Source organism: Pangasianodon hypophthalmus, chromosome 8, assembly GCF_027358585.1.
Source record: "Pangasianodon hypophthalmus isolate fPanHyp1 chromosome 8, fPanHyp1.pri, whole genome shotgun sequence".
NCBI classification, from domain to species: Eukaryota; Metazoa; Chordata; class Actinopteri; order Siluriformes; family Pangasiidae; genus Pangasianodon; species Pangasianodon hypophthalmus.
This window is the reverse complement of record NC_069717.1, coordinates 3795444-3807926: the sequence shown is the minus strand read 5'-3', so window position 1 is coordinate 3807926 and position 12483 is coordinate 3795444. Positions and strand designations below refer to the sequence as shown.

The 12483-nt window shown below is 37.3% G+C and overlaps 1 protein-coding gene across 2 annotated transcripts; it reads left to right on the top strand.

The window, feature by feature from the left end:
- The first annotated feature begins 6630 nt into the window (after positions 1-6630).
- On the top strand, positions 6631-11678 carry zgc:101100 (uncharacterized protein LOC445169 homolog). 2 transcript variants are annotated; one of them, XM_026928563.3, is made up of 4 exons: positions 6631-6755; positions 7818-7944; positions 9133-9308; positions 10828-11678. In XM_026928563.3, the coding sequence occupies exons 1-4, from the start codon at positions 6750-6752 to the stop codon at positions 11245-11247; spliced, it is 729 nt and encodes a 242-aa protein (XP_026784364.1). In that variant the 5' UTR covers positions 6631-6749; the 3' UTR covers positions 11248-11678. The 2 variants fall into 2 exon arrangements, with proteins under 2 accessions (XP_026784364.1, XP_034162721.1); XM_034306830.2 differs by having other exon boundaries at positions 6685-6755; positions 7787-7944.
- The last annotated feature ends 805 nt before the right edge of the window (positions 11679-12483 follow it).

Here is a 12483-nt window from a genome sequence, read left to right as displayed (position 1 = left end):
ATTTTATTTTTTTGCGAGATACTTCCACTTTAATTATATATATATATATATATATATATATATATATATATATATATATATATATACTTTCACTTTGTCCACCCTTCATTAAAAGTGAATCTAGGAAAGTGTGTTTTTAAAAATCGGAGAGTCCTGTTCTCAAGAAGTTCAGCAGATGCCAGCTCAGGATCTCCTTTTTACTCAGCAGCTGTTTTATCAGAAAACATAAAGGACCGAGTGGTGTGAGAGGGAAAGCCATTGTGTCCCCCTGTTCTGTGGGCCCCTGTGTTTACCCTCAGAGTCATCCGACAGCCTTCAACACACATACACACACCAGGTATTTAAAAAGCTTCCATGGCAGAATCAATACACACAATGCTCCTCCTGGGCATTTAAAGAGCGATTTAGAGATTTGGGCATGTGGGACTGAGCGGCTTAAACAGTTTTTCATCATCAAGTTCGATCACTTTATCCTCTGATCACCTTCGGCTGCTGGAGAGGGGGCGGTGCTTCTTACCTATTGATGCACTGTGTGTGTGATGATGAGCTCTAATACAGCTCTGCTTCTCAAATTAAACAGAGCAAAACATGGATCCAGCTTTCACTTCCTGTGTCTCAATGAGCTGCATTTTATAAATATTACTTTTGCATAGGGATGCTTCTACAACCTTCTGTGGCCTCCGTCTTACCGCGGGTCAGTCATTAACTCTGTCCCCCGTTCTCCAAAATCCTTGTGCAAACTTGACATTAATTTGACTTCATTTCCAATATTGATCTGTCAGTCAAGCAGAGAGAGACATACAGTGATCTGTACTAAAATCTGCACTCACTGTATGACAAAATTTACTATAAATTATACCGCAGCTTGGTTGAATTCTCCATTGATCAGAAGGTGTTGATTAATTTCCTATAACAGCAGCTCTGTCATTAGTGCAGCTGCAAATCACAGACTTATATAAATGCACTGGTTCTAATACATTATCATCTCTATAGTAACAACTTACACAGAGACTAATCTAAGCCTAATAATAAGTGATGTTATTTAAAAAGAAAAACTTTATCATTGATATGGTAAAGCTTTCTGTTAGGCGTGTATATAGCGTTTATGGAAGGAGTCTCCAGTCTCAGTGCTTTGTAACAGTTTTCCGCCACAGGAACATTTTCAGGACAGAGGAGTGTACGCTTTCCGGTGTCTCTGTAACATGCCAAGCTGCAGAGGAAAAAAGAGAGGCTAGTGAAAGAATAACTGTTTAAGAGCCAAACAAGGCCTCAGTGGCACTCTGTTGGAGAATGTGTGTGCTTTCAGGCACCTTTCACTACGACAAGTGTGTGTGTTTGCTGAATTAATTTGAGTCTCTTTTTCAGACCTACTTTTGAGAGTATCTGATTTCTTTCTCTCTCTCTCTCTCTCTCTCTCTCTCTCTCTCTCTCAGATGCTGCTGCTGTCCTGCTGGTCTGGATCCCTCACCGTGTGGGGTCAAAGGCCAGTTGGCCCCATCGATCCCCCCAGTGAAGCCGCGTTTAGCCCCCCACTCTACTCCAGAAGTGCCAGAGCTGCTCAATTGTGCGGTGTCTGGATCGATGGTGAGCGTGTGTGAGGGCCTCATGGTTAAGCAGCTCTTCCTCAGATAACTGACAGCTCCAAAGCTCAGCCCTTGACAGCTACTTGTCAATACAAATTTCACCTATTGATGAGCAATTAAAGGAATAAAAAGAGAGCTCGATCTGCTACGGGCTCAAACATCTGTTAAACAGGCGAGGTAAACAAAAACCTATAGGGGACATCTTAAAAGGCCAAAACCCTCTCTCAATGCTCGTCTAAGTCCCTCTGTAGTTTATAAGCAATCCAAAGGATATTAAATAACCGTTCAGATGGTCCTCTTCGATAAATGATTCACTGCAGACCGCCACTAGCTTTACAGAAAAGTCATACGAATTTTACATACTCCACATTTCTCAAAAAACAGGTTGCAATAGCAGGGGACGGCTAATTTGTGATATTTTAGCTATGTTGCAAATACTCTAATAATACATTTAAAAGATTAGGTTGCTAGCTAGTGAGCTGGATATGAGCTAGCAGGCAAAGCTGTTGTGATCTTGTAGCTATGCTAAGTTCTTGCTAACACACAGAAGATAAATATAGCAGCAGGTTAACATTTGTAGTACAGTAATACTTTAGTTAATAAATACTATGTTTAATATAACAAACTATAAATTGAATTTGTATAATTTACCACAGACCACTAGAGTTTCTGAAGCATATCTAGTGTTAGCGTTATTTATTGTCTGTCAGGATGTTAGCATTAGCATTACAAAAAAAATAAAGTGGCACCTTACAGAATGTGTACCTGTATTTAAAAAAATTAGCAATGTATTTTAATTTATGTGGACATTATTATTTTTGTTTCCAATTTTGTTGTGTATTTTGTTACATTTACATTATATAGCATGTGTGACAGGCTAGGATCCATCAGATCATGTCTGTTCAGGTTATGCGTCCACCCCCCATGCCGTCGTCTCTCTGTGATGAGTCTCATCAGGTCTTTCCCATTGCTTTAAAGTGCCTAATCCCCGCCTGTGTATGTGGAGATCCCCTTTAAGCCTTTTAAACTGCAGGAGGGACTTAAACCCATGAAGCCCAAACACTTTGCTCTAAAACTCTGCACTAATGAAATTAGGAGGCCTACATCCAGTTAGGCGAATGTAAATAAACTGGAGGATGTTTAAACGGGAAGGCAATGTCTTTTAGCATGATGTTTTGGTGTAAACAGCCACCTCCTTTCTGCGGTTGGCATGAAATGGGAGCGTAGGCTGGAGAAAAACTGAACCATGCGGCAGGAAAGAGAAGCTCAGTGCAGTAGGTAAAAGCTCCAGGGTCCATCTGTCAACAGCAGGATGTTAGAGTGGAGGAGAGGAGAGGAGAGGAGAGGAGAAGAGAAGAAAGGAGATGAGAGAGGACATGGAAAGAAGAGTAAAAGAGAAGTGATAAACTGAGAGAAGGCCAGACAAGAAAAGAAGAGAGGAAGTAAAAGAGAAGTGGACTGATGGAAACTTGTGGAGATAGATAGAGATGGGTAGAGACATGTGGAGATGTGTGGAGATGGACAGAAATGTGTGAAAATGTAAAGAAACGTGGAGATGAATTGAGATGTCTGGAGACGGATGACGGATGGAGACGTGGAGGTGGATGAAATGTGTGGAGACGAGTGGAGATGAATGGAGCTGTGTGGAGATGGCTTGAGACATATGGAGACATGTGGAGACGTGTAGAAATGGTGTGAAGACAGGTGGAGACGTGTGGAGATGGTGGAGATGTTGTGGAGGTGTGTGGAGATGGATGGAGATGGATGAAGATGTGTGGAGACAGGTGGAGGTGTGTGGAGATGTGTGGAGACGGATGGAGGTGGATGGAGACGTGTGGAGACAGGTGGAGATGTGTGAAGATGGTGTGGAGACGGATGGAGGTGGATGGAGACGTGTGGAGACAGGTGGAGATGGTGTGGAGATGGTGTGGAGACGTGTGTTGACAGGTGGAGATGGTGTGGAGACGGGTGGAGATATGTGGAGACGGGGTGGGGGGCGGTTAGTAGCAGCGGTTTTCAGGGAGGAGAGTCACACAGAAGCAGCGTCTTTGTGCTGCTCTAATCCTCCAAGCCAACACAGCTTTGGCCAGGTTTCATCGGGAAAGTGGCATGAAATAAGTGCTTTATTTCTTCGCAGCAAATCTGCGCTAATCCCACAGGCCGAGGAGACAAAGGCTTCAGAGCAGAGAGCTTTAAACGGGGTTCAGGGCCTGAGCACCACCCGAGCTCTTCTAAATGACTTACTTTCCACTGATGCTAACAGACACTGACAGGCAAGAACACTGCAAAGGAGAGAAGAGGGACAGAAAGAAGAGGAGCTGAATACGAGGAGAAAAGAAAAAGAAATCACACAGTGTGGAAACAGGTAGCAGGATATGTGTGCAAAAATATTGGAACTGATTTTTAAAAGAAGTTCTATCACATTTCATTTGTTTTCTTCATCCATGTTAGGAATCTTAATGTTGTGAAGAAAAATAACACCTAAAAAATGAAAGAAATGTATTTATTTTTCAAAAAGTGAGGAAAAAAGAGAAAAGAAGAGGGTCAGACACTAAAACAGAAGCAAGAGGAAAAAGAAACAGTATGAAAAGAGAAAATTCAGTAGGAAGACATGCATTTGAGTTTGCGTTCGCAGTGAGTGAAGAAGAAAAAATAAAAGAACATATGAAGAAAAGAGGAGACACTAGAAACACGTCCAAGGTAAAGAGAGTCAAAAAAGAAGAAAAAAGAGTCGACATGAAAAGTGAGGAAAAAGAAAACGTAAAAAAAGAAAAGAAGAGGGGAGAAGAAGACAAAAGCTGCTGCAGGAAAAATAGAAAATAACAGAAGGAAAAGACATACATTTGAGTGCAAAAGTTTGCATCCCCATGGGTGAAAAAGAAAAGAGCAGATGAAGAAAACAGCAAAAAAGTAGAAGGTACAGACAGTGAAAGAGAAGAAGAAAAAAAGAAAGTGAGGGAAAGGAAAAGCATAATAAGAGAAAAGAAATTGGTAGAAGGGAAGGAAGAAGAAACTTGAAAAAGCAAAAAAAAAAAAAAAAACAGAAGGAAAAATTTTGTAGGAAGAGACATACATTTCAGTGCAAATGTTTGCAGGTCCTTATGTGAAAAGGGAAACAAGAAAAGAACAGATGAAGAAAAGTCAACGGAAATGTTATGTTAAAAAGAGTAAGGGAGAAGAAAAAAAAGTCGAGGAAAAGTGAGAAAGTGAGGAAAAAGTGAAAAGAATAGAATAAAAAAGAAAAAGTAAGAATGAAAAAAGTGCCAAAAATAAAATTCAGTAGAAAGAGACATACATATAAGCAAATTCTGTGCAAATATATTTTGTGCAAAAGTTTGCATCCCCCTTGACTAAAATCAATAATAAAATGAGTAATAAAATAAACACCAAGAAGTTAAAAATCAACAGCAATACACAATCCCATGCATAAGACCAAAAAAAACCCAACAAAATTTTAAATTTTTCATTATTAATATGTTAAAGTATGTATTTGTGACAGTGAACAAACATTCGCAAAACCTAAATAAACTTAATGTTGAAATGAATTTCTTTGTCTTATTCATTTTGTCATGAGGGTGTTCAAACTTTTGCACGCTACTGTACCCAGTATTCAGATTAGAATTCCATTAGTGGAAAGGAAAAGTCGCAGTGTGTGTGTGTTCTGTTCGACGGTCCTGTCTGTGTTATCGGTTCTCCGTGTGGTGCTCATGGGTGAAGGGGGAGGAACCCCCCATCACACACACACACACACACACACACACATACCCGTGGGAAAGACAGCAGTGTCCTAAGCTGTGCAGTTTCATCAGGCTTTAGTGGAATTTACATGTTTAAGACTCTGGAGCTGTGCTCAAGATGATCTGGTTTGAGCCGGTTTAAGTGCTTAGCTAGAAAATGGCACATTGTACAGGTGGGAAAAGAGACACCCGATGAAACGCTTCAGGGTGTGATGATGTAGGAATATAATCAACAACTCAGAGGTATGATGAAGCTGAGTTACTGTTATCGCCCTGAAGCGTTTTATTCCCCTTATACCAATGCCAGTGATTATAATCTTTTATTTCTTAAAGAATGTCACACTTTTTTATCCATTTATAGTTGCTTTTAATGTTGTGAAATGAATGAATAAATGAATGAATGAACGAATGAATGATGGGTTCTTCAGCTGTCCCTCTGGAGGCAGATTCTAATAATAAAGTAGAACCCTGGAACGGAGTATTTCCACATGAGGATTAGTTCAAAATAGAAATCATTTAGGAGAATAAGAACCCTTAAAGAACCCCTTAAAGAAGAACTACTATGACAGATTTGCTAAATATTAAATATTTGGCCTGTTTTAGGTATTGAAAAATATTTTAAAAAAAAGCCCAAAACAATAGTCTGGAGTTTTGTACCGCATACTTACCCACTTCAAGGGTTCTTTAAGGGTTCATTGGCTAATTAAAGGTTCTTAGCTTCAACAAAGGGTTTCTACTTCGAACCTTTTCTCATTTTCACACTTCTACCTAACCAAAATTTATATGTAGGATCTTTAATGGTTCTCACAGAGGACCAACTGAAGAAGCCTTATGAAGTAAAACATTTTTTTAAAGAGTGTAATGGCATGCACACACACACAAAAAAACGTCCAAGACAATTTATCACAACAGAAAACATCTGCGATTACAGCTGAGACGTTTCAAGTGGATTTCTTTCACAACAGTTCAGACAAACTAAGGAACCTGTTAGCAAAGTAAACTGCTCAGGAACACACTGCACTGGGGTGAAGACCAGCAGAAAAGCCTGCAGTCAAAAAGGCCATTTTAATGTTATTCGAACGTGGCCAGCCCCAGAGATTAGCTCAGCACATTGTCTTAATTGTTTGAACAGAGAGGGGGAGTACTTTTGGAGACCAGATCCTTTACCTAAATCTCTCAAGTTCAATAGTTTCAGGAAAAAAAAAGAAATCCAAGCCCTCCAAATCTCCTTCTTCTTCCTCCTCCCCCTCCTCATCCTCTCTAATCCATCCTAATGCCTTTCTCTCTATTGGCTAATGGCCGAGGGAGGACAGAGCTCCGTGTCTTAAATAGTGTGGCGGCTGTTTGGGCTTTACAGAGTTTATCCAGAAACACGCACACACAGGAGTGTAGGATTATTGAGATTATTTTAAAGCCTTTTTAACTCCTTATGCAGGTAAATGTTATTAATATTATATCTTTAGTGTTGTATACGGCAGCCCTGAACCACAAGCTGTGGAAAAGATTGAGGTGTTTTGTCATTATTTCAACTTAATAATTCATTATTTTAACTTAATAATTTGTTATATATGACTTAATAACTCTCTATTTCAAGATATGTCATTATATTAATATAATATCTTGTACTTTTGATTGAATGACTCATTATTTCAAGATATTAAGTCAGTTTATCAATGTAATATCTCCTTATTTCAACTTAATAACTCATTATTTGGATTTAATAGCTTGTTATTTGGACTTAATATCCCTGAACTGCAAGTTGTGAAAAAAAAAGTTATGTATTATGTAATAACTATGTATTATGTTATGTGTTATGTAATAACAAAAAAGTGCTATGTCATTATTTTGACTTAATTACTCATTATTTCAAGACATTATGTAGTAATATTATCTTAATATCTTGTTATTTTGAATTAAATACTCTTTATTATGTTGTTTTTTGACATAATTTCTTTTTACTTCAGCTCCTTATTTCAAGAGATTATGTTATTATTTTGCCTTAATCTCTTTAATTCTACTTAATAACTCGTTATATGTCCCTGAACCACTAGTTGTGAAAAAAAGCTGAAGTGCTATACATCATTTTGACATAATAACTGGTTTCTTTAAGTAAACATGAGTACTTTTTTTGATTATCTTGTTATTATCTTGTTATTTCTTGTTATTAACTTGTTATTTAACTCATTCTCCATTCTCTATCAGTAAGCATGGATTCAGAAGCTCTGAACCACAAGAAAAAAGCTGTTTTTCATCACAGTTTGTGTTTCAGGGCTTCCATGAGTCAGTTAATGTGTTTGTATTTTGCATTATTGTGATGTGCAGCTTTTATAGGTCTTGCTGTATTTTGAGTGTAAATGAGTAACCTTAAGAGCATCTCACATCTAAATCTTTGTCATTTCCAGGACATTTTACTTCATTAATGAAACATTTTTTTGTCATTTCTTTACTCTGACTTTATAATTTGAGGTTAACTTGTGATGGTGGAATGTGTTGACAGTCAGGAGTGATGAATTCTCCGTATTTTTGCGCTCTTCACCCTGTGCTGTGTTTGGACCTCCACCAGCAGATGGCTCAGCCATACCGGCTTCACTCTCACACCGTCACTGTGGCCGAGAGACTCGCAGGTAAAAAACACAACCTCATTTTACATTTTACATTCCTATAACAGAAATACAGTGCAGATGTGGCTACGGTTGAGTGCAAAAGTTTGTATACCCATAGAACAAAATCAAAATTATATCAGTTCAAAATTTCTAAATGTGACGTAATGGTCTTTAATTACTTTTATAACTGTCTTTAAATCATAATAAAACTTTGACTTCTTTCTTTTCCTTCTTTTTTCTTAGTCTTATCTTTTGGACTTTTTTTTTAGTTGTTTTTAAAACCAAATGTTCTAGTTTTTATTTGGTTCATGCCAACTTCTATTTCTTGTTATAGAACTTATTCATTATTTATTAAAGCGAACTGATGCAAACAATTTTTTAAAATGTTTCTGTGATTTGCAAAAAATAACATGCAATGGATCTCGTTTAAGAAAAATTAAAATTATAACAGTTAAACTTTATTATAATATACACACAAATCTACATACATCTCTAAAAAAAAAATAAATAAATAAATAAAAGAAAATAATTTTTTTTTTAAATCAGGTCTAGGTATTGAAACCAACTTATTTTTTATTTATTTATTTATTTATTTATTTTAGTTGACCTTATATATCTTAATTTATTATTTATTTATCTTACCTACTTTATTTTATTAGTTTTTAAACACAATTTCTTTCAGTTGATAACAACCTTTTTTAATTAAAGATTTAATTTTTCATTTTTATAGGTTTCTATGCATATATTAATCACAGAATTTCAAATATACATTAAACAATTGTGATTCACAATAATATCATTCAATGGATCAAGTTTTTTTTTTTTTAATTTAGGATTCTGTTTGTAGTTTTCCAGCCCAAAAAAATTTGCCCCGCCTCCAGCTAGATCTTAGCTTAACTATTAGCTGCCTATTTAAAAAAAAAAAAAAAAAAAAAAGAAGAAGAGAAGACTGGGCTTGTTGATATTTTCATTGCAATGAAACCTTGCAGTTTGTCTCACAGGCAGCAGAGGGCTCTAAACATCTAAACATTACAAACCTCACCTTTAAGAAACCTCAGAAGAACTAAATACCATCATCAAGTATTACAAAATTACATTTTTAATCATACAACACACATAAATAAGAACTCAGAAAGTATGAGTTTTTCTGTTTGGCATCTGAAGAACCCCTGAAGAAAGATGTAATCAGTGTGTCTGTGTATACTTCAGAGTTGATCCTCGAGGCACGTGATGGGGGTCAGCAGAAGCAGCGGAGGAGCAGGACGGCTTTCAGCGTGTCACAGCTGCAGGCGTTGGAGAAAGCTTTCCAACAAACCCAGTATCCTGACATGGCCATGAGAGAGAGGCTGGCCGTCTGCATCAACCTCCCCGAAGCACGCATTCAGGTGAGAATGCTGTACGCAACACTGTGACCTTCCTGCATGTTCCACATGTTCTTATACACAGCACTTATAACATTCCTGTGAGTCTAGAGCAGACTGCAAAAAGCTGATGTGTTTTAATCTTAACACATTTCATCACTCAGTTCGGCATCTTAAAGCTCACTCACTCGGATTTACTCTTACAGCTCCTTTCTTATAAACTAAATATTCTCAGCTAAGGCGGCCAATGTGAAAAAATATCATATCATGATACTTCAAAATATTTCTACGATACACAATATGGATCATGATATACAGGACTGCTAACAAACATCAAGGAAAACAATAGTGCTGCATTAAAATAAAAAACTATAGAACTGAGTTTAGTTTTTTAAATGCCTTCGCAGTAAAATGCTTAAAACAGAACAGGAGTAAAATAATGCTACATCATTATAAATTCTCATAATAAATAACATTTTTTACCATAAGCCCTAACTCTCAGGTTATAAGCCCTTAGACCTGTGCTGTTATAGGTAAATAATCAACATGATTTGGTGTGATAGCTGATGCAAAGCAGAGTTACTCTTACCATCACAAAGTTGATTATTTTCCTATAATATAACATCCCCAAAGTGTTTTATTCCTCTTATAACAATTTGGAAAATATTGCAATTATTACATTTTGTAAAAATGAATTAAGGAATGACATGTCATATCAATTTAGAGTTATGTTTAATGTTGTGGAACATCTGTGAAACAAGTTAGTTCCTGTTCTCATTTATGCTGTAGCAGGTAGAAACAGTTGTTCCCTCACCAGCCTCTCTGTTTTTTTTCTTGAAATTAATAAGACAAAAAAAATATATACTCCAGCTTGTCATGTCACCAAAAAAACCCAGAAAGTGCAACTCTCTCCTGAAAAATTAACGTTTACAAAGCGCTGACACTGGAGTCTCCTTCCAGAAATGTTACGTAAACGTCTCCTCACAGAATATGCCACCATATCAATGAGCAAATGTTTTCCTTTGTTAAAAAACACGTTTTTTTTTTCATTCGTTTATTATTAATCTTAGATCATGCCATTCAAGTCAAGCTGTTCAATTAATATAATCCTGTAATTTGAATTACAGCTGGCACTACTGCTGTTATAGAAAATTAATCAACATCTTCTGTCCAATCAAAATCCAGAATTCAACACCGCTGTGGTATAAATTTGCATGAGTAAGTTTTGACGGAACACTAACAGACATTAAAAATGACAACAAAACAAAATTCTGCGAAAATGCTCAGGCTGAGAGATCCAATAAGACAGAACTAGGGCATAGTACATGACTGTGACAAATAATATATAATAATATAAATAACTATGTTTTAGGCTGGAATTATATTGCCCTAAAGGCTATTAGATTCAAATTTTAGGTTGCAAAGGTTTGCTTTGTTGAGCAAATTGCATAACACTGAGCTGCTACCTATTCTGTCACCGTATTACGTCTGACTTTGACTAAAAACGTACAGTAAATGTAAATGGTGGTATGCTTTTCTCCAGGTGTGGTTCAAGAACAGGCGTGCGAAGTTCCGCAAAGGACAGCGATTCACTCCTCTCCCGAAAAGACGTGCTCCAGAAGACACCAAACAAGCAAAAGCTGAGCTCTCAGACGAAGAGAAAAGCACCAAGCAGGAAACACCACTTTCAGACATCAGTGCTAGTCGTGTCAGCACTTCCACAGGCGGCATGGCTCGTTTCCAGACTCCGTGTCGGCTGAATTCTCCGTCTTCTCTCCAACCGTTCGTATTTGGAGAACAACACAAGCATCCAAGCCTTCTCTCCACTGCTCTGCCTTTCTCTGCTTCCTTCTTACCCTTCATACAGCCTCAGTGCGGTACGGCAGACGTCATGGCAATGCAGAAATGCAGCAGCCTTGGGCTACACATTAAATCCATGGCGCATCCATGTCTGGACTTGTAGCTGCACCACCCAAAAAAGAAAACCCAAAACACAAACCTTGTTGAGCCAGTTGTCGGTGTGAGGAGAGGAACAGGTGCTCCTGGGTTGTACTGCACCTCGAGAGAAAGTTCACATTAGGGCTGTAGTGTGTGTAACTGCTGTTAAACGACCCCTTGACTCGAGTGTTTACACATCTGTTGAGAGCTCACAACATGGTGGGAATTTTTTAAAGCACTTTTTATAAATACACTTTTTCTTTTTTTTTTTTTTTTAATAAAGACACACTTCATTTTTGCATGGTGCAAAAAAGCACTATAGGTATAACATCTCATTGTTCTCATTGTACTGGAAAGTATTTACAAAACTGGTGTAACTTGATCAAATGTTTGCCTGGGCGTCTGCTGATAATGTAACAACCAGACTGATTGTGTTATAAATAAAGTTTACTCAAATCCTGGCCACAAACAGGTGGATTTTTGTCTGAACAAACCTAGACACCACAAAGTGGTGATCATTATATATAAATTCATTTTCAATGCTATAGAGCTACTCCAATGACTGATATTCCTAATGTGTGACGCACATAAAGGTGGGCATGACAATTCATGCAAATGCTTCCTGCGTCACCGGGCTGCTGGACACCATGACATCATCACGGGTGGGTCAAGGATAAAAAAGATGTTCTGTGTTCGAGCACTTACTCCCTGGTAGCCGAGTAATAAGCACACAGTAGAGACAATGAGTCATGGTTTTTTTACACAGGCACTCATTTTGTTCATATGACACTAATTGCAGAAAGATTTCTTTTGCGTGATGCATCCAGAAAAACAACCTTAATCCATGGAAATGGAGCAAAAGTGGGAAAAAAAGAGCCATTAAATTATGCTCAAAAACCAAAGTTTTAGGTTTTATGTTTTAAGATGAAAACATCACTCACATTAGTATTAGTTTTCTACAATTTATTTACAAATTGATGCATTTTAGTAGCTTGTGAATCAAATCAAAAGCCATGCCCCTAGTTCACAGTGATGTCACAACATAGGTCTTTACTCGAGTTTATACTTGCTGTTAATTAATTATGCAAAATGGTGGCTGTGTATCCTGTGTTTGTTTGGAGCATTGATTGTGCATGTCTGAAAAAATTCACACACTTTTCCAGAATTAATACTAAGTGATTTTCTTATTAGGGTTAGTGTTTACATTTCAAAACCACTTATGGAGATTTCAAACCTTCCTAAAAGTGTTTTGGGCACCAAA

Excerpts from the sequence above, each read along its gene's own strand:
- zgc:101100 (XM_026928563.3), top strand. Across the intron at positions 7,945-9,132 it reads TGTGGCCGAGAGACTCGCAG|AGTTGATCCTCGAGGCACGT; the intron begins GTAAAAAACACA and ends TGTATACTTCAG. Across the intron at positions 9,309-10,827 it reads TCCCCGAAGCACGCATTCAG|GTGTGGTTCAAGAACAGGCG; the intron begins GTGAGAATGCTG and ends GCTTTTCTCCAG.